Genomic DNA, 25,329 nt, shown 5'->3' on the forward strand with positions numbered 1-25,329 from the left:
AAGCTCAGGGGTAATAGAACCATTTCATACAATCTTGACAACTAGTGGAGCGAATTTGAAGGGTCAAATTGGCCTAGCCCTGCTCTCACCTCAAATCTTGTCCCGGAGAACTCACTTGATTCCTTATATTGAGGACATCTAACTGCTGACCAGTATTTTGTATTTCTGCCTGGTTTGAACCCACCCATAAATTCCTTCAGTATTGCATCAAAGTCAATTGCTGGACAATCTCATATACTTCCCACAAATGCCCACTCAACTTTAAAGCAAGACATATCTGTACATGGTTATGCAGTGATTTACAGATTGCGCTATCTTTTGAAAAATGGTCAAATTCGTACAGAACTGTAACTCAGATGCTTATGGTGAGTATCCCTACAAGTCTGCTCTATATATGACAGCTGTCTATCTATGGGGTCACGCCCCTCTCTAATGCTCATCACACGAAGCGGGATAACAATCTCCTACAACCTTCCGTAATCAGCACACCTTTTGGAGTAACCAGCCTTGCATTTGTTGTGAGGCAGCTGCCGGTTTCCTCACCAAACCTTGTCATTTAAGACTCCTTTCCCACCTCATCACCCACCTTGTAGTGCGGAAGTTTCCGCAAATAACTGCCGCTCCGCCGTCGCTTCTCTTTGATCTTCAACATGAGTTTGGAATAAATCACCCTTTTCTTATGGTTTCCTCTCCTTTTTGATCCCATGGTGTTCTGCAGTTCCCTACTGGCGCCCCGTGTTCTCTTCCATAGCAGGGTCCGAAACCTAGGCTGGCATTCCTTCAGTTTGGCATAAACGTAGGGCTGGCAAAGGGCTCCAGCCCACGGTTCCAAAGTGAAATAGACTACCGCACCAGTTTCTTCCTCCTCGCGGAGCCGGGCTACAGCGGCTTTGATGAGATGACGGTGCCCGGGGCTCTCAACCCCAATAGCGTCCAGATCTGGCTCCCCAATCTGTTTACAAACCTCCAGGTCATCGTAACCGTTGTCCAAGAAGGATTCACCATACTGAGATAATTTCAGGCTCTTTAACCACTCCAGTACGATATTAGTACCCATCGAAGCAAAAGGGATTCAGTAACAAGCGACCTGGGACGGGTTAAGGACTGGAACAGAGATTAAGGATGCGGAACACTGTTACAAATGGAATTAGGATCAGGGGGACGAGTCGGCTTTACGCTTCTGAAGCACGAGGGATAAAATGGGGAGAGGGTCGAGAAGAAGAATTAAACTGGGATTGAGATGAGGAATGATTCTGGGCATACTCTCGGCATCGTTGTGGGCGGGAGGGATCAAGACTGGAATGGGACAGAGATGTGAACTGAAGATGCAGTTTGGGTTGGGGTTAATATCGGGGAGTGGACTGCGGGGTGGTGGCCACAGGCGGATTGAGTCCGACCCCTCCCTCCCTCCTTCACTCACTCACTCGTTCTCTCCCTCCCTCCCAGCGGCTCCCGCAGATTCTCTCGAGGTCCATTGCTCACACCCCCCGCCCCGCCCCTCTCCCCTTCAACAACAACCGGCGGATGGTCCAGCGCCCACAGACACAGCCGCTCCTTCCAAGTGACAGGCAACCGGGCGCAGTCTCCGCGTCCTGGGCGGGAGCCGAGGGCTGCAGCGTTGCCCACCCCTCCCCGACGGTCGGTGCCCTGGGGGCCAGCCCACCAGCACCGTTCTTCCCGTGGCCGCGGCCGCGCCGGCTCCCGGGCTCCGACCGGCGACGCCGCGCCGACAGCGACCTCCAGTGGGCAGAGGGCAGGCGGCAGGCGGCCGGATCGGCCCTGCAACTCAGCCGCTCGGTCAGGGAAGGAAGGAGGCATCCCGGGCAGCGCTAGGTGTTTGAATCTGCACCGGTGGCTGGGCTGGGGCTTGACTTGGACCAGTCGACAGCAGACTTAGTCACGGCACTGCTCCAATGAGCTGAGTTCCAGATGTGAAGGGAGAGTGCCTGTCCGGTGTGAGAGTCCTGGTCAAACCAAGGTCAACCGGCTCCAAAGAGTTCATCAGACCTCGCACGAGGGATGTTGGTTGGGATTGTTGACGGTCAACCATTAAAGTGCCAGAGTATGATTGCAGGAATTCCTCAGGGCACTGCTCTAGGCGAAACATCTTCACCTCCATCATTTATTAATGGCCGTTTTTCCAACCTAAGATCAGGAATATGGATGTTTACAGATGACTACACCAAGATCAACAACCTCAGCATCAAAATCATGGCGGACGCAAGCGACCAGAAACTTAGATCACCACTTTCTCCTCACTGCGCACACTAGGGGCAATTTACAGTGGACTATTAGCCCATCAACCTAAATGTCTTGTGGGGTGGAAGAACGTGTAAACACCCCCACAGACAGGAGTGGAGGTCAGGACTGTACGAGAGGGGCAATGGACTCGGAGGCACCTGTTCTACAATCTGCACCACTCAGTCTCCTGTGGGCTGGGAGTGGTTTGATTTTCACCACAATAACAACAACCGGCTGAACAAAGTTAAAGTTGCCTTAACAAAATTTAAATCAGCAGAAAAAAATTCTTCTCATCACCATCTCACCCCTCCCCCCCTTTCTTCTGTACATTGAGGAAGACTTATTTCCACTTCATTCCTGACAAGTGGATGAAGCCAGAGTAGGAGGGCATTCCACACAAATTACCACACGGGTTTAACAGATTGCATTCTTGGTCCAACAGAGAGCCCCAAGACCACTGGAGATCAGACTTTACTGCACAGTTAATTAAAACATGGACTCACAGGGAGAAAGACAGACACAAACACATATATTATACAGATGCAGTCTGACTACACGAAACAGGCGCAAAGACACATTACTGCCCACACTTTCTTAGTTAGCTTTGCCCCTCATCTCTCTCCAGCTGATCCCTTCCTGGTCTCTCCTCTTAATCAATGCAACCCTCCCCTCCCTCCTTCAGTTTACCCCACTCCTCCCATCCTTCTCCAGTGATACACCTCCTTCACTTTCTGCTCTTCCACCTTCTTTTCTCTCTGGAAGCCACCACTCCTCCACCAAACCCAACCCTCCCAATGCTTGGACTTCCCTGCTCTCCAACCTACCAGCCACTCACTCTCTCCCGAAGCGAGGCTACCCTGACCCTCAGTCTCCGATCAGCACCGATCATCCTCTTCAGGGCCTCCCCCGGTTGGTGATAACCTTGTCATCCAGTCCAAAGCTATTCCTCCCTACCGCTCTGATAAACCTTCCGTCTCCCCCTGATGGTGTCATTGTAATAATGTGGTTGACCTGAGCTCACAAGAAGCAGACAACTGTTCCCCCTCTTGCATAGATCACGGTTTATCTTTAACACAACACCATTCCCCCGACATCCCTCGATTCCTGTTACGCCCACGTCTATTCAACATACTCAGGCTCCATGACCCTCGAGTAGAGAATCCTAATGATTTGCCGCTTTCTGGGTAGAGAAATTCATTTCTCAACTCAATCCTAGACAGCCTACCCATTATTTTGGGACTGGTTTCAGACACACCCAATTCAAACCCGACATCGACCACTTCAAGCACTGTGAGAACTTTGTATATTTCAGTGCGATTGCTCCTGCTCCAAAATTCGGCCAGGCATGGGCCCAGTCTGCCTAATCTCTCTTCAAAAACATCCATCATTCCAAGAATAAATCTGGGGAGCATCAAAAGGGTGCATACTTAGCCTTAAAAAATGTCTCAAATTTATTAGATTATTGCAGCTTGGCACAGAAGGAGATGAGACCCATGTGAGGTTCTTGATGAGGCAGGGTTGAAGGCATAAGATAATTGGATCTGTGCATGTGCCTGTAATTAAGTCCCAGTGCAGCTGGCTTCACAGTGCTGCACTGGCTGGAAGGTGAACAGATGGAGAGATTTGGGGCAGCATGAATTATTGATTAGAGGTGCAGGTAAAAGCAAGCTTCACAATGGGAATCTACTGTAAGTCTAGAAAAAGAATACTTTTCTCCCTACGTGGTATTGTATAATTCTCTAGCACATTTGAAGAATATAGTCAAATTTACATGACCTTCAGCCTGACACTGCAATTGAACACAGGCTTAAAAACAGAACAAGAAATCCCAGTACAGTTCCCATTCTCTGGTAAACTGCTCCCAACCTACCTAGCCCACATAGCTGTCTCTGTTCCTTCCTTCACTCTCTCCAACTGACCATTACCCAGCAGCTTCTTACAATAGTTCCCCTCCTCCACTAATCCCATCTAACCTCCCCAACTCCCTCCCTTTATTCCAGGCACCATCTTCCTCACCTCTCAGATTTCACCATCTTCAGCCTTTGTCATCTCTACCTATCTCCTCCCAGTTTCTGGTGCTGTTCCCACCTCTCTATCACTCCCCCCCCAATCTTTTGGTCCCAAATACTTGAAACATCAATTATCCAATTCCCTCTATATTTCCTGACTGACCTGCTGCATTCCTTCAGTATTTGGAGACGAGAGAGACCGCAGATACTGGAAATCTGGGGCAACACACAAAGGGCTGGATGTGCTCAGTCAATCAGGCAACACCCCTGGAGGGGAAATGGACAGCTGACATTTTGAGTCGAGGACCTCAATCAGTTTTTAATATCTGGTTTTCAGAGACATATAAAATTATTAGGATTGAAGTAAGTGATTACAAAAGCTGAAATAAATGAATGTTTTTTAGAACCAGATGAAACACAAGCAGTTAGAATTAAAATCATTAGACTTAAGCAACAAAGTAATTAAAATCCTAGCTTAATATTTGCCTCCTAATCTCCAGCCTTGAAACTCCATTGTAACCCAAATGGCAATGCCCTGGAATCCCAGCAAGACGTGTACCTATCATTGGACTTCATATGGAGTCCGGAGACAGATTCAACTCTATAAACATAAGAAAGTCTGCAGATGCTGGAGATCCAAAGAAACACACACAAAACGCTGGACGAACTCAGCAGGTCAAGCAGCAGCTATGGAAATGAATAAACAGTTGACATTTCAGGGCGAAACCCTTCTGCAGGACTGGAAAGGAAGGGGGAACAAAACAGTGGGGGGAGGGGAAGGAAGATAGCTAGAAGGTGATAGGTGAAGCCACGTAGGTGGGAAAGATAAAGGGCTGGAGAAGAATGAATCTCTACCTTCAACAAGATTCAGCTCTACCCTTCCCACTAATGCTCACATCGGTCAGCAGGTGATCAACTCAAAGCGCATGGTTGCAAATTCAGGACTTCAGATTGAATGACTGCACACGGGCAATTCCAGACATGCTTTGGACTGTTGTCACAGTAACATCTGCAGAGTTACTGATATTATGGTAAATGCTCACAACTTTCTCGTGGGATCATCAGAACCTGGCATGAAAGTTTCTGATGGGATTCTGTAACCCAGTCAACAAGTTTTATTATTATTATATATATATATATATATATATATACACACACACACACATATATAAAATGAAGATGTTTGAGACTCTACCTTTTAACTACCAACCAAAAACCAAACCAGTTAACATCAAGCAGCAGAAACCCTAGAATGCTACTAAACTCCCAACTATTTTGGGCTGTTCTGCTCAACATGGGGTTTTAAAAGCGTATTTCTATAGTTCTTGGTTATAGTTTACATACATGTTCAAGATTCAAATCAAAAACATAATACGTATTACATTTGCTTGTAGCTGTCAGGAGTGCCGAGTAGGATCACTACTACTTTGATCCTGCTTCAGATAAAATCCCTACGAATTCCCCTTTATTTTTCTATGTTAAACTCTGCTGGTTGCTCAAAGTAATCCACCCTTTGGCCGACCATGTCCATGCCAACCCAGCTAATGCCATTTACCACCATTTGCTCTATAGCCTTCTATAGCTTGGAAATTCAAATGTTTGCTCAAATACTTTTCTAAGCGTTCTGATAATTTCTGCCTCACCTGCCTTCTCAAGCAGTATGTTCCAGATTACAATCACATTCTGGCGGGGGAAAAAATCTTGATTCCTTCCAACCCTCACTGTAATCCATTCCCCACAGTTTTCAGACATCTCCTATGGGGAAAAAATGCTCACTCTCCATTTAGCTAGGCCCTTCATAATCTTTTACTTCTCCATCAAGTCTTCTCTCGTCTCCACTTGAAGGAAAGCAAAGACAAGCTATCCAGATCTCCTCAAAGAAGGCAGTTCACGCCAGGCAACATTGCAGTGAATCTCCCCGGCACCTTCTCCAGAGCAATCACATTTTGTTCAGTAAGATCGACTGTACTGCCTGTTCCTGTAACATTTGTTTTCCCAGGACTTCAGGATGTGTAGCTCCACACCTCCTGAGCTTTTTCATCAACTCTTTTTCCCCCAAGAAGGACTTTAAAACTAATGTTGTCCATTTCTTACAGCTTTCAATGTTCCACAGTCCATCACTTACATTTCACAGTTTTAAAAATACCTGAAACAGTTCTATTCAGCCACTATTTTTGAATAAAATCTGCAAGTCTAGATGAAGGAACATGAGAAAAGTAGTTGTTTTATTCACTGAGAACCTTACAACAGTTTCATCCACTGTTCTTTCCCACATTCCCCGAACAAGGCCAGACTTTGAGAGATATGGATAAGGTAAATGCAAGCAGCCTTTTCCCACTGAGGTTGGATGAGACTACAACCAGAGGTCATGGCGTAAGGGTGAAATGTGAGTAGTTTAAGGGGAACATGAGGGGAAATGTCTCCACTCAGAGGGTCGTGAGATTGTGGAATGAAGTGCCAGCACAAGTGGTCTATGTGAGTTTGATTTCAACATTTAAGAGAAGTTTTGATAGGTACATGGATAGTAGGGATATGGAGGGCTATATATGGTGAGATATGGAGGTGCGAGTCGATGGAAATAGGCAATTAAAATAGTTTTGGCATGGACTAGATGGGCTGAAGGGCCTGTTTCTATGCTGTACTTCTCTATGACTCTACAATTTTCCAACTGTAGCTCAAAAATCACCATGGGCAAGCCAGCAGCATTCAATAATTACCCCAGTATTAAGGGGGCTTTCACCTTTATTATGATGAGAGTATCATGACAGTGTCCAAGAAATGGACACAAATTCACAAAAAAAACATATGCAATGCATTGAAGTTTCCTGCTAAGGTTGCATAGTGAGAGTATTGGGGTGGACGCAGAGATACTTCAGGGGAATATGCAGAGATTCAGTAAGTGACCAGGGGTATTGAAGTTAGAATATAATACAGAAAGATGCAGAGCCAACTGCATTGGTGGAAATAAGGAGAAAAGCAGGGCATTTCCTAAGTGGGAAGAAAATCCTTGCACTGCCCTGGAAGCTCCTATGGTCCCTCCGGTGCCATGCCAACACTATGGATCACAAACCCCAGACAAAAAGCAGCGCCCACAGACAATCTTTTCCCTGTCGATGTCAGCCATCTTTTGCCTTGTTATTTTTATCGTTATGCACTTACACTGGAACATGGACAATATTTCCCTGAGACTGAGCAAGAGTTTCCTGCCGAGCACTCACAGAGCAGTATTGCAGATCACCCACAGAGTTGCCTTCAGAATCAGGAATCAGGTTTATTATCACAGATGATGTGAAATTTGTTGTTTCGTAGCAGCAGTACAGTGCAAAGATGTAACTATAAGTTACAAAAACAAATATTTAAAAAAAAGGAATTATGAGGTGACACTCATGGACCATTCAAAATCTGATGGCAGAGAGGACATAAGCTGTTTCTGAATCATGAAGTGTGGGTCTTTAGGCTCCCTATGGTAGTAATGAGATGAGGGCATGCCCTCGATGTTGAGGGTCCTTGGTAATGGATGCTGCCCTCTTGAGGAACTGCCTCTTGGAGAAGTCCTCAATGTCATAAGGTGGTGGCTGAGAATGGACCTAAGTGCAAGACACAGACACTGAAGTACTAGGGACAGGACTAGGATACAGGGTGAGTGCTAGGACATGGACACGAAAACTGGGAACCCGAAGCAGGACAGGACAAGAGAGCTAGGAGCCAGGGCTTGGACTCCGAGCCAGAGACTGGACAAGGACCCAAAACCTGGGTCTTTCCTCTAGCTTGGACCGCAGAACTAGGCAAGGATGTGACTTGGCTGGCAGGCAGAACGAGGCTGGAGTCTTCAGGCTTGAGACTGGAGGCGAGGCTTGGGACCAGAGACTGGAGGCGAGGCTGGGGACCAGAGACTGGAGGCGAGGCTTGAGCCCAGAGACTGGAGGTGAGGCTGGGGACCAGAGACTGGAGGCGAGGCTTGAGCCCAGAGACTGGAGGTGAGGCTGGGGACCAGAGACTGGAGGCGAGGCTGGGGACCAGAGGCTTGAGACTAGAGACTTGAGGCTTGGGGTCTTGAAGCCCCTCCTGGGAAGGGCGCAGTTCTCCACCCGATGGAGGCAAGGGACAGGAAGGGACAGAACTCACTGCAGGGTAACGGCAATCTGGCCTGACTTACCCAGCGGAGGCAAGGGTCAGGAAGGGACCTAGATACAGGGTGGCTCCAAGACAAGACTTCAGGCGAGGCGAGAATTACCGGCAAGACAAGGCAAGGCTTCAGGCAATGCAAGGTGAGACAAGAACTTCGGGCGAGACGAGGTGAGGTGAGAGTTACCGGCAAGACAAGGCAAGGAAACAGAAGGCAGGGGAAGGGATACAAGGAGTAAGGGCAAGAACAATCCAGGAGCCACAGCCTGGTCTCTGGAGGTATTTATGCAGCCAGCCCCAACGAGAATCAGCTGCCTCAATTAGAGCTCAACAAGAACAGAAACAGGTTAGACAGGAAAACCTGGAGCAAGGGTCGATGGACCGGACTGCGGACTTTACGGACCGGACCATGACACTCAATGGTGTGGGGGGTTGTGCCGGTGATGGAACTAGCTGTCTATAATGCTCTGCTACTGATTGTCACCACCCAATATTGAGTGATCTGCACGTTATCAATCACCCCCTCACTGGATAACCATTGCAACAGTCTAGTGGTGGAGAATCCCTCTGCGGCCACTTTCCCTGCTGAGCATTCTGATTGTTGCTGCCTTTCAGGCTGTTGTGACCTACGAATTTACCACGAAAGCTGCTGCGTCCATCACCGGACTCTATCGTTTGTTCAATGCTCACACTTCCGAAAGCCACCCTGAGTGAAACCACCTCACATCCTTAAACTATTTCCGTACTGGTGACCATCCTACTGCTCCCTCTGAATGGAGGTTAGTCACATTAAACAGCGTCACCCAAATTCTCCCATCAGTGAGTCCAACCAACAGGAAATCTCATACTGCCTGACCCAAAAGTTCTGGAAATTGCATGTGTTTTTCCCCCTTATCTTTTCAGCCCAGCCACATATTTCCTTTGATATCTGATTGCACATTTCCAAAACTGCAGGTCTCAAAAAACTCCAGTGATATAGGATTAAAATGCTTCTTCAACGTTTTCACTATATTCTCACCTGTACACGACTCTAAGACTTCCCTTTCATATACTACATAGACCTAGTCTTCTCTCCTGGAATATGGAGTTTGGGAGGTTTCTCAAATGTATCAATGAATATTAACCGTGAGATATGGTAGGGATCAGCGGTGTCCTAGAATAATTCTGAGAGGAAGAATTGAAGAATGACCATCTACGCATCATGTCAAGCCATGTAAACTGTTATTTAGGGTCATAAAAGATTAGACATCTCCAAGATAACGTGAATTCAGACTAGTATTGATCCTTTCAACAGCAGAACTTCAGGCAAAGGAAGGTTGAGAAAAGCAAATCGAAAGAATCCCAGATCTGAAATAAAAACAGAAGAAATAGGAAATACTCCTCAGGCTAGGTAGTGCCTGTGGAAAGAGGTTGAGGACTTTTCTTTGGAATGGGAATGATGGAAAACTACATCAATCCTCTATGAAATGGAGCTGAGATTCTGTGTGCACAGTCACAAATTCGTCAGGCTGAATTCAGCTGACCACAACATCTGATCGAATTGACGATGAATCTGGAACTACTTGCCGAGCAGTACTTGCCTACACGCCAAAGGATCTTGGCAGCCACATCCCAGCCAAGGAGAAGCTTGATTGAAGTTCACAATATGTGCATGCTGAGCTTCGCCCAGTCCCAACACCAGTGGATACTCATCTCCACATAGGTGGCCGGCTACTCACCTGGGGTTCTGTCAGTTTAGCTCCATCAGCACAATTATTCTGACTAAAGTATAGTATGGCAAATTCAAACAGTAACATCAGCTACAGGAACCAGCTCAGGGTCAAATCAATAAGAGACCGATGCCACCTGGCTTGGTGGAACAGACAACTCCATTCAAACAGAAGAGGACCAGCAATCCTGAAAACCCTAAAAAATGATCCCTAATTTTGTGCAATAAATTGCATGGAAATTTATCAAATGTTTTTGGAAGTTCAAATATCCACTTGTTTCCTCCTATCTACCTGTTTGCTCCAACCTCAACAATATTTTGGCAAAGTGACAAATTTGTTGATTCTACTTCATCACACTGTGATCTTCTAAGCCTGAATACCATAACAACTGATCCCAGTCATTCCCATAGCACTAATATGAAGCTAACTTGCCAAAGGTTCTTTCAGAATTTTCTTGAATAGCAAGGGTGTATTAGTAACTCTCCTATCTGTGAGCACCACTGTAAAATCCAGAAAACTCTGGAAGTTCAAAACAACTGCAACTATAATCTCTTCAGCCAACTCTTTGAAACTTGTGAGCAGCAGGCCACCAGAAAATGAGCTGTGATTTGCATTCTTATAAGTTTAAAGTACTGTTTATTTACCAATGCCAGTTTCTCTCAGTTCCTTATTTTCAACAGTTGTCTGCTTTTCCACTCTTCCTGGATTTTTTGAAAGCCTAATGCCATTAAGGCAGGTGAAAATGTCTTTGCTCTTTCTTAATCTCCATTATAAGTTGTCCCATTGCTCCCTTTAGGATGCTGCACAATCGGTTTTCTTTATACATTTATATTTCTGGTATTTTTAATATATTTAAAAAATATCTTGCTACTCAACTTACATATTCCATTGACTCTGTCAGTTTTCTGGTAATTATTGTTTTTTTTAAAAAAGTCTTTTCCCATCCTCAGACAAACATCACAGATTTTGGCAGTGCTGTTCTCATCTAACATTAATCTAGTGCCTCTACCTTATGCAATGTCTGCAGTTTTCCAGTTAAACTTCTATCCCTCAATGGATGAATACTTATTGAAAGCCATTGTTTAGCAACACATATTTCAATCAATGCATTCAATCTATATTTGTCAATGGTAATTTCAAGGCATCTGACTACTGTACAAGTCCCTACAAAGATTTGAGAGGAACATCAGGGTCTCCCTTCCAGCCATCTGAGGTATTTATCAGGACCGTGGCATACACAGGGCCTTTAGAATTGTCAACAATCCCTCCAACAATCCATCTCTTTGACCCTCTACTATCAGGCAGGAGGTACCATAGCATTAGGACAAGAGTGTTAGGACGGGAAACAGCTTCTTCCCCCAGTAAGACTACTGAACAACACCTAGGTCTCATCATTCTTGAAGAGCCAGTAGCATTGTACTGTTTCCCTTTTAACTTGTGTCATAAATGAACCAATTATTTGTTAATTTATTTGTGGTAATATTACTGTATATGTTATGTGTGTGTGTGTGTGTGTGTGTGAGTTGGTCTGGAGGAACATTGTTTCATTTGGCTGTATACATATGTATGATTGAAGGATAATAAAAAGGAACTTGAATTTTGTGTGTTGCTCTTGAAACCCATCAAGAATGCATTCCATAAGCTCATCCTGAATGCTACCAGTGCAGTTTGGCTTTCCAAATCAACCTGAAGACCTTATGACTACCTTCATTATGTCTGATATGGAAACACCAACGACCTTGAACGGAACATCCTACAAATAATAGTGGATATGGCCCAGTCCATCATGAGTAAAGCCCTCCCAACCAATGAGCCATTGATTCACACTACCAGGTTCAGGAACAGTTATTACTTCTCAACCATCAGGCTCTTGAACCAAAAGGGATAACTTCTCTCAACTTTACTTGCTCCATCACTGAACTGTTCCCACAATCTATGGACTCATTTTCAAGGACCCTTCTCATGTTTTCAATATTTATTGTTTATTTATTATGATTCTTTCTTTTTTTTTGTATTTCCACAGCTTGTTGTTTTTTTACACACCGGTTGTCCACCCTGTTGGGTGCAGTCTTTCATTGACTATATTATGGTTATTGGATTCATTGGGTATGTTCACAAGAAGATCAATCTCAGGTTTGGACAGTATATGGTGACATATAGGTACTTTGATAATGAATTAACTTTGAACTCATATGTCTTGATTTGTACTCTGGTGTTCCATTCTTGGGGGGGGATGAAGAGGAAGAAGTTGCCATAAACCACACCCAAGGGTTTTTAAATGTTATTTCTTAGCTACAGCCAAATTAATTCTGCATCTTTTCTGAGCAAGTTGCATTTTTTTCGCTGCTATTTTTATCCTCCATATATGCTTTACAAATGAGGCCAATTCCAATTTCAAGTAACTTTTGCAAAAGTCAGGTTTTGAGAAATACTTTTCTTTAATTTTGGTTACTCTAAAGATCAACCCCATTTATTCTCATCTGCATTACCAATCCATTTACTTTGTTAAGGACGTTTTCTGCAGAGATAAGTCTTCATCTTAAACTTATTTTCCCCTAATAATAGAAAAATTTACAAAAAAAAAATCAGTATAAGCTTTCTATGGGGAGGTTGTGGGAGATCTGTGAAATCCCCAGAAACCACACACACAGACTTTATGTGCAACTTGTTGATATTCAGTTCCACGTTGATGAGCTGGATTTTGAGAGATAGAAACTGCAATACATTAGGGTCAGGTAAAAGAGACTTTGTTACAGGAGGTAGTCATACTCTACACATTAAGCAGTATATTAGATTTAGCTGATGGTCAGAGACGGTAGGTTATGTTTACAAATTTGACAGAAATGGGGGAACATGGGTGTAATGATGGAAGAGTTGACTCGTTACAGCCTGTGTGGATGAGAGCAGGGAGGGTGAACAAACGGTTGAGAGTGACCTTGGTGAAAATCATGTAAATAGAACTGTGGTTGTGGTAGGGGCAGTACAGTAAAGGAGAGAGATACTGTTCTTGCTTTCCTGCAAGAAGTGGGACAGGGTAAGTCTATATCCATGTAGGAACCAACCACACTGGTCAAACAAATGAGTCCTGCTGAGGAGTGTTTGGAGTAACGGTCTAAATCAGCAAGTACTGCAAAGGTAAAAGTGTGCGGATTACAACCTGAACCACAAGTACAATTGTCATATGGTCAAACAGATTGGAGAACTAAATCAATGGCACTATGAGTGGTGTGAGGAAGACAGGGTTTTGATTCAAAGAGTACTAACCCAGTATTGGGGAAAAAGGAAACTGCTCTTTTGATCAGGTTCACTCGACCTGGTATTTCAAATAAGTAGGGCAAGAGATTGAACAAAAACAGAATGTTGGAAATAGCCAGCACCCGTGGAGGCAAAAGCTGTAAGTCAGCCTTTTGAGTCAAGACCCGTGTATAGCAGTATGTAGGGGGTAGGATAGAGGCTGGTTGGCGATAGGTGAGACCAGATGGGGAGAGGATAATGGGCAGATGGAACCAGGCAGATGTGGGGTTAAAAAGATGTGGACAGTTGAATGTGTGAGGGAGAACACAGGGAGAGGAGCGTAGGTTGTCTAAAATTGGAAAATTCAATAGATATGCTATTGGGTTGTAATTTACTGAAGTAGAATATGAGATATTCTTTCAGTTTTGTGCCTGGCCCCTCTGTCACAATGGAGAAGGCCAAAGATAGACACATCAATGTGGGAGCGGGAAGGACATACAAAATTAATTTGCAACCAGATGCTTGTTGCTAACAGATCAAAATGGTCATCTAAATGACACTTAGTTTCTCCAATGTAGAGGAGACCACATGACGAGTGACAGAAAGGTATAGCATAGAAACAGACCCTTTGGACCACTGGGTCAATAATGACCACCAATCACTCGTTTGCACTAATCTCACATTAATCATTTCATTCTTGTTCCGACCTTCTCATCAACTCTGCTACTCACCTATACATAACAGCAGTACCAAACTGCAAGCCTTTGTGAGGTCGGAGTAAACCCACATGTTCACAGAGAGAAGGGTCAGGTTTCACACTGACAACACCTGAACTCGGGATTGACCTTGGATCTCTATATTACTGAGTGAATGGCTCTGCTAGTTGCTCCACTATGCTGCCCAGAACTGAAACTTTATCTTGGATTAATTCTCCCAGTGGATATTGTCACAAGCAAAGAGAATCCTTCCCAGTGAGCAGGACAAACCCATCCCATGACTCGAAGTCCTGTTGACATTGAGCCCCTTTCACAATTCACCCCTTATCTTTATGGTACAATTTCACCAACCCAATGTTCAAGGTACAAATATGTCAACATATATAATCCTGAGATTCATTTTCTTGTGAGCATATTCTACAAATCTATATAATTGTAACTATAACAGGATCAATGAAACACCACTCAACTAGCATGCTCAGCTGGAGTGCAGACGACAACAAACTGTGCAAATGCAAATATAAATAAATAGCAATAAATAATGAGAACACGAAATGAAGCGTCCTTGAAAGTGAGTCCATTGGTTGTGGGAACATTTCAATGATGGGGCAAGTGAAGTTGTGTGGTTATTGAACTGCTCTTGAACCTGGTGGTGTGAGTACTGAGACTCTTGTGCCTTGTACTTGATGGCAGCAGCCGGGAGAGAGCATGGCCTCGGTGGTGGGGATACCTGTTGATGGATGATGCTTTCCTATGACAGCCTTTCACATAGGTGTGCTCAGTTGTTGGGAGAGCTTTACCCATGATGTACTGGGCTGCATCCACTACACTCTGTAGGCTTTTCCATTCAAGGGCATTGGTGTTTCCATACTAGGCTGTGATGCAGCCAGTCGGTACACTCTCCACAACTCTAACTGGTGACCAGCAGTCCAGATGAAGGGTTTTGACTCTCAACGTCAGCTGTCTATTTCCCATCTTGATGTGGGCACATCACTGCATCGTTCCTTGGTGGTTTTCCTTTCAGTCTCATTTATCACTGACATTGACCATTGTTGCAGACTGCTGCCACTAATTGCTACACATCTAAGATTCATTCTGGTTATTTCTCTCGGTTAGTCGTTGCTGGTCTCTTCTGTAATCCTCATGGCAAATACTACATACCTGTGTTGTCTAATACCAAAGGCAAACCATGTATCCCTGTGAGGTGTGGGAGGGAAAGTTCCACTAAAATTCCCTTTTCTGTGTGTAGAGTATCCTAATATTTTGTTATGTGCTCCTCACCATACGCATCAATTACCCACACACAGTTTTAACTTGGAAGTTCACTCACTGTTCCTGTTTTACATTCTTCCTCCAACACTGTTTATTCACCTACAACTCATGCTGATCACAATGTCATATATTTGGGAAACAGATTAATTGACATGGCAGGGAAATGAAGCCAAATCAGAATCATAAAGTAGCTTTATTGAGTTAGTTTGTGAACATAAACCAAATCTCAATTAATTTCAATCACTCCTCATTTTAAATTGGTCTCTCCTTGTAAATAAACTGACAAACCATCTTGCCTGGCCAAAACAGCCTCTCTCACATTTTACCAATAGCCTTTAAACATATGGGTCTTTGTTCTTTCGTGCTTTTTTTGTGGCCTTCCTGCACAATAAAACTGTTGTTGATGAAGCTGAGCTGCTGATTATATTACGAACCTCTAAAGCATAAATTCCGAGCAGGCACTGCACGCTACAAACACCAGCACAATTTCTTACACTGTCCCATGTCTATCTATCCTCTGCAGTTGGAGATAATAATGATTCCCAAATAACAATGAATAATGATTTTATTGGCTGGCTTATTTTCTCATGGGCAAGTTCATTATCATTCTCTCCCAACAACTCCCCCACCCCCCATCCCCAACCTGCTGGTCGGAGTCTGTCACCTTCAATTAATATACGGAATATCTATGTAACTTTCAGGATTAACCTCATGAAGAACAAAATCAAATTCTTAGGTTTTACTAAACATTAAGGATGTGTCAAGGCCGCATCTTGATTTAATAATGCATCATTTTGAGGAGCGGGAGATGCTCTTACCCAAAACAGAATTAGAAACCTGTTGTTATCACAAGGGAGGACTGACTGTGGTGGTCAAGCAGCAGGGGCAGAGGACTGAAGAAGCAGCTTAATGAGACAATAAGGTCATGGGACGAAAAGACACAATTGACGAGGCTGAATCAGGAAGTACATTTATGCATTCCTACTACTTTGTCTTATCAATCAAATTCAAAGTACACTCACATTACAGCAGAAAATCCTACAACAGGTAGTGGATTTGACCTAATGCATCACTGGTAAAGCCCTCCCAACCACTGAGCACATCTACATGAAACATTGCCATGGAAAAGCAGCAACCATCAAAGATCCTCACCACCCAGGCCATGCTCTTTTCTCACTGCTGCCATCAGGTAGAAGGTACAGGAGGCTCAGGACTCACACCACCAGGTTCAGGAACAGTTACTACCCCTCAATCATCAGGCTCTTGAACAAAAGAGGATAACTACATTCATTCTGTATCTGGTGTTCCCACAACCAATGATTTCACATTAAAGACACTTGTTATTTCATGTTCTCATTATTTATTGCAATTTATTTATATTTTCATTTGCAGTTTGTTGTTCATTGATCCTATTTAGTTACTGTTCTATAGATTTGCTAAGTATCCTCACAGGAAAAAGTATCTGAGGGTTGTATGTGGTGATATGGACAATATGCATTCTGATAATAAATTTTACTTTGACCTTTGCTGCTTCATTATGTGCATCCCCTCATCACTATTTACCTATTTACTCACTCTGATCATTATGCAATTTGATGCCTCTCTTTATACTCATGCTCCCCAAATGTGTCAATGAGGGAATACATTTGGTGAAATGAATTTCCAGCTTGTGATATCTACTACTGAAGGGACAGGTATGCGAAGGAGGCAGATCACAGATACCCATCCAAAAATTGGCCAGATGAATGCTGGAGGCCATTGAAGTTTAAGTTGCTGATTATCATTGATGGAGAACTGGAGTCTTCCCAATTACCTTCGACAGAGTTAAATATCATCAACCTATCAATCTGTGCCTAATCATGATAACTTTATCTCAATAGCAACTTAAATAGGGGTACTATTGTAATACTATGTGGCAAATTCCTACCTTGCCAGTTTTAATCATTTCTCTCTTTCATACACACCGGAACCTGACAGATGTCTTGATCAGAAAATCTTGAGCAGCTGATTACTCCAAAAGTGCACTATTGCGGGATTCATAATTACCATGCACATATATTTGTACCTCAAAAGATATAGTTTTATCCAGAGTTAGGTCTTGATCTGGAAGCTCAAGACCCAAAGGAAGGTGGAGTCAAATAGTGGCAACAGTAAACACCAGCAAAGAACATAGGTGCTACAGCCAAAGAGCTGCTACTATCATGGGAAAGTAGCAGAAACATTCACCGACAGGTCTGCCTACAGAATGTTGGAAGTCAAGGCTAATTGGTTTAAAGTTAGATTGTTGGTAAAATATCTCTTTCCACTGATCAGTTTGCCAACTCCAAGAACAACAGTTATAGCAATAGAGTTCTTGCACATCTTGATCAGACAAAATCTGGATGCCATCATGTTTGAACCCTCAAATGTATAGCAGCTACTCTTGACCTAGCATGACCATATTACTGATCTGCACAATACCACTTAGAAGTGAAGTATCACACACAAAATGCTGGAAGAACTCAGCAGGTCAAACAGCATCTATGGAGGGAAATAACCAGGACATTTTATGTCTGCTGCTCAAGACTTTCCAGCACCTGCAAAATCTCATGTCCAGAAGTGAAGTATGGCGGGTTCAAAAGGCAGGTAAGGGGGCATAATATCAGAGAAGTGGAAACTGCACTTCAAATGCTCCCTTGTCCCATCTATTGCCTCTCATTTATTAGTGTCTGACTGCATATACTGTTTATGATTACGAATACTGTAATTGATTTATTTTTCTTTGAAATTATCATGTACTACATTGAACTGCTGCTGCTAAGTTAGCAAATTTCACGACACTGCCGGTGATAATAAACCTGATTCTGATTCTGCCCTTCCTTTGTGCTAAGTTAGATCCCATCCTTATGTAGGTAAGCATACTCTTTATAAGCATTGACAATAATGAAATTAGCTCATTGCTCTACTCCGTCTACCCTCATGACGGTGTGGCTAGGTTAACACCATCTACAAATTTGCTGATGACACCACTGCTGTTGGCAGAATCTTGGATGGTGGTGAAGTGGCATACAGGAGTGAGGTAGATTGGCTGTTTGAGTGGTGCCACAGTAACAACCTGGCACTTAACATTAGCAAGCCAAAGGTATTGATTGCTGACTTCTGGAAGGAGAAGTCAGGAGAACATACAACAGCCCTCATTGAGGAGTCAGTGGTGGAAAAAGTGAGCGGCCTCAAGCTAGTGAGTGTCAATATCTCAGTGGATGCGTCTTGGGCCTAACAAGCTATGAGGGGTGATTGATAGGTTTGTGGCCTAAGGTAGGAGACAATTTTAGAAAACCTAGCACGTTTATTTTTTGACATAGTCCCCTCCTACATGTACACACTTAGTCCAGCAGTCGTGGAGCATACAGATCCCTTCTTTGTAGAAGTCGTCCACAGTAGGGGTGATTGATAAGTTTGTGGCCTAAGGTAGGAGATGAGTTATTAACTTCAAGCTTTCTGAATTATCACTCAAAGAGTTGAACTGCACGTGCATGTAACGAGAGCGTCTTGGACATCCAGGTGGTCCATAGCAGAGGTGAATGATAAGTTCATGGCTTAAGGTAGAAGGAGATGAATTATACAGCTCTCGTTACATGCACATGCAGTTCAACTCTTTGGGTGATTATGCAGAAAGTTTGAAGTTCATAACTCATCTCCTTCTACCTTAGGCCACAAACTTATCAATCACCCCTCATATGCAATCATAAAGAAGTTCCACTTCATTAGGAGTTTGAATACATTTGGTATGTCACCAAAGACTCTTGCAATCTTGTATAGATGTACAGTGGAGAGCATTCTTTCTGGTTACATTACTACCTGGAACAGAGGCTCCAATGTGCAGCACTGCAAGAGGCTGCAGTTGGTGGTGGATTCAAACAGCTGCATCATTGTCACAAGTCTCTCCACCTTTGAAGATATAGTCAAGAGGCAATACGTCAAGAAGGTGGCATCCACCTCCAAGAACTCTCACGATATATGACATGTTACCTTCTCATTACTACCATCAGGAACTTGAAGACCCACACTCAATGTTTTACAAACAGCTTTTTTCCCTCCGCAATCAGAATTTGGAATGGTCCTTGAACCCTACCACATTATTCACCTTTTGCACCATTTATTTTTGTAACTTATAATAATTTTTATGTCTTGTACTGTTGCCACAAATTACACACGTCAATGATTCTGTTCTCACTTCCATTCGCCTTAGAATAGCCAAAACGGTGCACCTCCATACGAGGAAGCACAGAAATTTTAAAACTCAAAAATACAGCATCTTGATGATTGTGATTTCAAATGCAAGAGTTGTATGATTCTTCAGAGAAGCCTTGTCTATTTGCATAATGACAATATTTGCATTTTGTTCTGACTGTTTCCTGTGAGCTACGTTTGGAAGGCTCTGAAATGGTTCATATGAAGCCATTTCAACAATGCTTTCTTTAACTTTATTTTATGTATAAGTGAAGTCTTTTGGATAATAGGGTAGAGGGATGTGATGGAAACTGGCCAAATAAAATTCAGCTCTGATGAACACGAAAGTTATTCAGACTGTACAGCCCAAGCCTAGTGTTGCGTAAAGCTCAAATACACATCTGTGATGGTTTAGTGGGGCCGGATCTGAGTTCTTTGGGTAAGTATGTTGCTTTGTTAAGAATACATTAAGGAACACTGAACAACCAATGATGTGGGTGGCTTTTTGTGATTCAGTGACAAATTTGGACATTGGACTCCAAGGCTTTCCTGTAGTTAGTGAATAAACAATTACATTATGCATGGTATTTAGTCCTTCAGTAGATCTGAGTGCTGACACATTGACCCAACAGAATTTGTTTTGATGCTGGTACAGTTATGCTGGATCAGCTCTGAAAGCTTCATGATACAATTAAAACCCTAGGTCAGACAGATTGTCTGCGCTTTTTGTGTACAATGCCTACATCTATAATACTTGGCTTTGTCTTTGGTGCATAGCTTTTCAGGCTTGTTGTTAATCCACTCATAAAGCATCTTTCCTTTCTTTCACACTCCATACATCACAGATTAGTAATATACATTTTCCACAATGATCTAAAACTGAAAAAGATGACAAATAGCTTCAAATTGTTGCTAACTCTAGTAATATTTAGCAGAAACCAGCCATGTCCAAAACCACTATAAAAGTCCAAACTTATTACTCTGTAATTCATAATTTTAGTAAGTGTTGTCATCTAAAATGCCACAATTCAGTGTTTTCAACCTCTCCCACCCCAAGTAAAAGCTAAAACCTTATATGTGACAAAGAAAAGAAGTGAATTATGACAATACCTTTAGGATCAAACCTGTTTAACATTTTGTTTTAGTGTACGGTTTTGACTTAGCAGCACAGAATCTCTTTGGAAACCATTTCACCATTACAAAAACAACCCTGCATCATTCTGCCATTAGTTTTGTTTCTCAAAAAATTATTTTTTTTAGTCCCTGCAGTGCACGGTTAAAACAGAATTTTTTTTTGTTTAAAATTCTGGTCATAATACAAGGAGCTGAAACTACAGGTAGCAGTACATGCGGCTGTATAAATGGTGAATCTGCTTGAGATTCCTTTTCAGCTTGTTTCTTCAAGTCAAGGTGATAGCTTGTCAGCAGAGACATTAAGTAGATGACACACCAAATGAATAGAAAGGAAGCTGCAAGATTTAATCTCATGACTCATATACAAACAGAACTACCTTATGGGAAAGATCCCTCAGTAGAACCTACAGGTTCTATTATCTGGACTATTCCTCTTCTCACCCTGTCTCTTGCAAAAACGCTATCCCCTTCTCGCAATTCCTCCATCTCCGCCGCATCTGCTCTCAGGATGAGGCTTTTCATTCTAGGACGAGGGAGATGTCTTCCTTTTTTAAAGAAAGGGGCTTCCCTTCCTCCACTATCAGCTCTGCTCTTAAACCCATCTCCCCCATTTCACGTATATCTGCTCTCACTCCATCCTCCCGCCACCCCACTAGGAATAGGGTTCCCCTGGTCCTCACCTACTACCCCACCAGCCCCCGGGTCCAACATATTATTCTCCATAACTTCCGCCACCTCCAAAGGGGTCCCACCACTAAGCACATCTTTCCCTCCCCCCCCCCCCGCATTCCGCAGGGATTGCTCCCTACACAACTCCCTTGTCCATTCGTCCCCCCCATCCCTCCCCACTGATCTCCCTCCTGGCACTTATCCGTGTAAGCGGAACAAGTGCTACACATGCCCTTACACTTCCTCCCTTACCACCATTCAGGGCCCCAAACAGTCCTTCCAGGTGAGGCAACACTTCACCTGTGAGTCGACTGGGGTGATATACTGCGTCCGGTGCTCCCGATGTGGCTTTTTATATATTGGTGAGACCCGACGCAGACTGGGAGACCACTTTGCTGAACATCTACGCTCTGTCCGCCAGAGAAAGCAGGATCTCCCAGGGGCCACACATTTTAATTCCACATCCCATTCCCATTCTGACATGTCTATCCATGGCCTCCTCTACTGTAAAGATGAAGCCACACTCAGGTTGGAGGAACAACACCTTATATTCCGTCTGGGTAGCCTCCAACCTGATGGCATGAACATCGACTTCTCTAACTTCCGCTAAGGCCCCAACTCCCCCTCGTACCCCATCTGTTACTTATCTTTATGCACACATTCTTTCTCTCACTCTCCTTTTTCTCCCTCTGTCCCTCTGAATATATGAATATACCTCTTGCCCATCCTCTGGGTCCCCCCCACCCCGTCTTTCTTCCCGGACCTCCTGTCCCATGATCCTCTCGTATCCCCTTTTGCCTATCACCTGTCCAGCTCTTGGTTCTATCCCTCCCCCTCCTGTCTTCTCCTATCATTTTGGATCTCCCCCTCCCCCTCCAACTTTCAAATCCCTTACTCACTCTTCCTTCAGTTAGTCCTGACGAAGGGTCTCGGCCTGAAACGTCGACTGCACCTCTTCCTACAGATGCTGCTTGGCCTGCTGCGTTCACCAGCAACTTTGATGTGTGTTGCTTGAATTTCCAGCATCTGCAGAATTCCTGTTGTTTGGTTCTATTATCTAACCCAGTTCAATTAAATTTTTGCACATAAAGTTTCAAACAATAGCAATGTGTGATGTGAGTTCAAGCTGGCTGTTACTAGTAAATAAAATTGTTTATCAGCAGATGAGCATAAAAAGTTAAGTTTAGCACAAATTGTTTCATCTCTATAGAAATAAACCAGTTAATCAACTTAGTTATATCAAAGGGTGGTGAATTTATATATTTTTTTCAGCACAAGTTAATGTTGATAGCGAACCTGAACTCAACCATATTACCAGCAATCAGGCACTGCTATTTTTTTTTTGCCAAATATCAATTTAAAACACCCAAATGCAAGACTTTTGCAATCATTTCAATACCTTTCTGTACTATAACTCTATAGTTGGTAAAACTTGTGCACCAGTGTAAAAAGATATGACACAATATGAAGTAAAGTGATCAATAGCTTATGTTTTCAATTAATTCCTAGTGTATATAAGACATTTTCATACTTTACTTGCTGGTTGGACAGAACCAATGAAATATTACAGGTTACATCTTTCAACAATATGCTGAAACATGAGTTTACAAAATAGGTAACTCAGGATGCTCTTTGAGATTAGTTACTTGATTGAAAATGCCATATGAGTGACTATTTTATGTAACTCATGTCTTACCAAACCTAGTGCAAGTGGAGGAGTCCGAAAGAGGAAGAGTTTTGTGTATTGTGTTGGGAAACATTCAGCTTCCACATGAGATCTTGATACATTTTAAAACAACTGGATAGGTTTATGATAAGTACTCAATCCCAGGAGCAAAACAACGTGACAAATTCATTTTTCTCCTATCTACCTGAAAGCCCTTCATTTCTTTCGTCATTGAGGCCACAAGAATTCCAACAGCAGCCCAGCTGAAAACTATCATTGTAAATATGGCATCCTTGGAATTTTCCTGTAGACTAAACTGGAAACATAATTATAGCCCTGCAGTGATTGGTTCTTACTTATTGAAATGTAGGATTAGCGAGGCTGATTAACTTTATGTCAGAAGTAGGGAAATTATTGGACAAAATCCAAAAGGATAGGATTTATGTGCATTTGAAAAGGCAGGGACTGATCAGGGATAGTCTGCATGCTTTTGTGCAGGGAAACCATGCCTCACTAATTTGTTTGAGATTTTGAGGCAACGAAGACTGAAAAAAGTTGGGACATAGATATGGTCTATATGGAACTTAATATGGCATTTTTACAAAGCTCTGCATGAGAGGCTAGTCCTAAAGGTTAAGGCATGAGGGATCCAAGGCAAATTGGTTAATGGGATCCAAAGTTGATTGGTGATAGGAAGAAGAGTGTAGTGGTAGTAGGATGCTTTCCCAATTGGAAATGTTGTGACTAATATACCACCAGATCAGTCCAGTGACCCTTGTTGATAGAGGTATATATTGACTTGGATATGAATACAATAGTTATGATAGGCAAGCCTACAGATGACCAAAGTTGGTATGTTGTTGTGGACAGTAAGGAAGATTGTCTAAGGCTACAACATACTGAAGAAGAGATGGAAAATTGTCAGAGTTAACAGATGTTATTTAATTCTGAAAAGTGAGAGATAAAAATGGGGGTAAGACATATACAGTAAATGGTAGGACACTAAGGAACACTACTGAACAGATGATCCTTAGGTTCCAGTACACAGTTCCCTTGAAGTGTTAACATAGGTAGATAAGGTGGTGAAAAAGCATAGAGCATGCTTGCCTTCACAGGTCAGGGCACAGAGTAGAAAAGTTGGATGTTATGTTGCAACTTTATAAATCGCTGCTTAAACCATAATTGGAGTATCTATGCAGTTCTTTTCACCACACTGTCGGTAGGATGTGGATGCACTGGACAGAGTGCAGAGGGCACTCACTAGGACACTATCTGGACTGGAGAATTTTAGTTATGGGGACAGATCGGATGGGCCATTTTGTTTCCCCTACACTAAAGGCTTGATAGAGGTGTATAAAATATATAATAGGCATTGATAAAGTAAATATTCATAATCTTTCTCTCCAAGGTAGGGGTATCAAAAACAATAGGGCACAGGTTTAATGTGAGAGGGAAGAGGAGAACGTTTCTGTTTAAAATGCAGAGTGGCTGATAACCAGAACTTGCTACCAGATGAGACATTTGGGCAGACACAAAAAAAAGTATTAAAGTTTATGACAGACAAATGGGATTAGTGTAGATATAGATGGACAAAAAGGTCACATGGTTGTCATAGATTGAAAGGCTTAAGACTCAGCAGCTGTGCCTGTATTGGTGAATTTCACTCATCTACAGAACTATTGTTTAAAAAGGCACTTCATTGGCAATTTTCTGATTACTGTAGAAGAAAATTCAATAAATTTGGATTAGTTCACCAAGATTTGAACCTTACAATTTTGTTTTAAATATGTTTAAAGTTTTTGATAAAGCTGCTAGTAACAATCCCACTACAACAGTTAGTGAGAGAGAGTGCCTGAGGGATGTTAAAAATGTTGGAGTGAACATTTAGCTTTTGATCATGGTGGGGGGAATGCTGATGCTTTCTGCTAGAAGTGTGAAGAGGGAGGAGCAGCGTTTGTGCTGCTTGTGCATTGGAGGGGGCAGAGGACTTTGGGGTTCCTATGTTTTTTTTCTGTCATTCATTTTTTGAGGGCTTTCTGTTTCAAAGATGTCTGTGGAGACTAAGAATGTCAGGTTGTATATTGTATACATTCTCTGATATTAAATGGAACTATTGATTATATAGAATGATCTTGAGTTCACTGTTCTTGGTTAGCAATTTTCCAGTCATGGGACTGGGTACAAGAACATTTTGTAGGGGTGACAAAGGTGAAAAGAAGGGGTCTAATTTTTCAAGACCAAGGTGTTAAGTTTGCCACTTAAATAATATAAATAGATTAGTGAAGTCTTTTATACTCCCCTTCTCCCCCTTCCCCAACTTACTACAGTTAGAAACGGAGGCATTC

General features: G+C 42.9%; 1 protein-coding gene across 1 annotated transcript; it reads right to left on the reverse strand.

The window, feature by feature from the left end:
• Positions 1–556: 556 nt before the first annotated feature.
• Positions 557–1,057, reverse strand: LOC140202014 (sterile alpha motif domain-containing protein 5-like). The gene has a single exon (XM_072266880.1). It carries the CDS (start codon positions 1,055–1,057, stop codon positions 557–559), a length of 501 nt encoding a protein of 166 aa, XP_072122981.1.
• Positions 1,058–25,329: the final 24,272 nt, after the last annotated feature.

This window comes from Mobula birostris, chromosome 8, assembly GCF_030028105.1.
Source record: "Mobula birostris isolate sMobBir1 chromosome 8, sMobBir1.hap1, whole genome shotgun sequence".
Classification (NCBI taxonomy): Eukaryota; Metazoa; Chordata; class Chondrichthyes; order Myliobatiformes; family Myliobatidae; genus Mobula; species Mobula birostris.

What these genes read in the sequence shown, in the direction of transcription:
- LOC140202014 (XM_072266880.1), bottom strand. Translation starts at nt 1,057, where the DNA reads ATGGGTACTAATATCGTACTGGAGTGGTTAAAGAGCCTGAAATTATCT.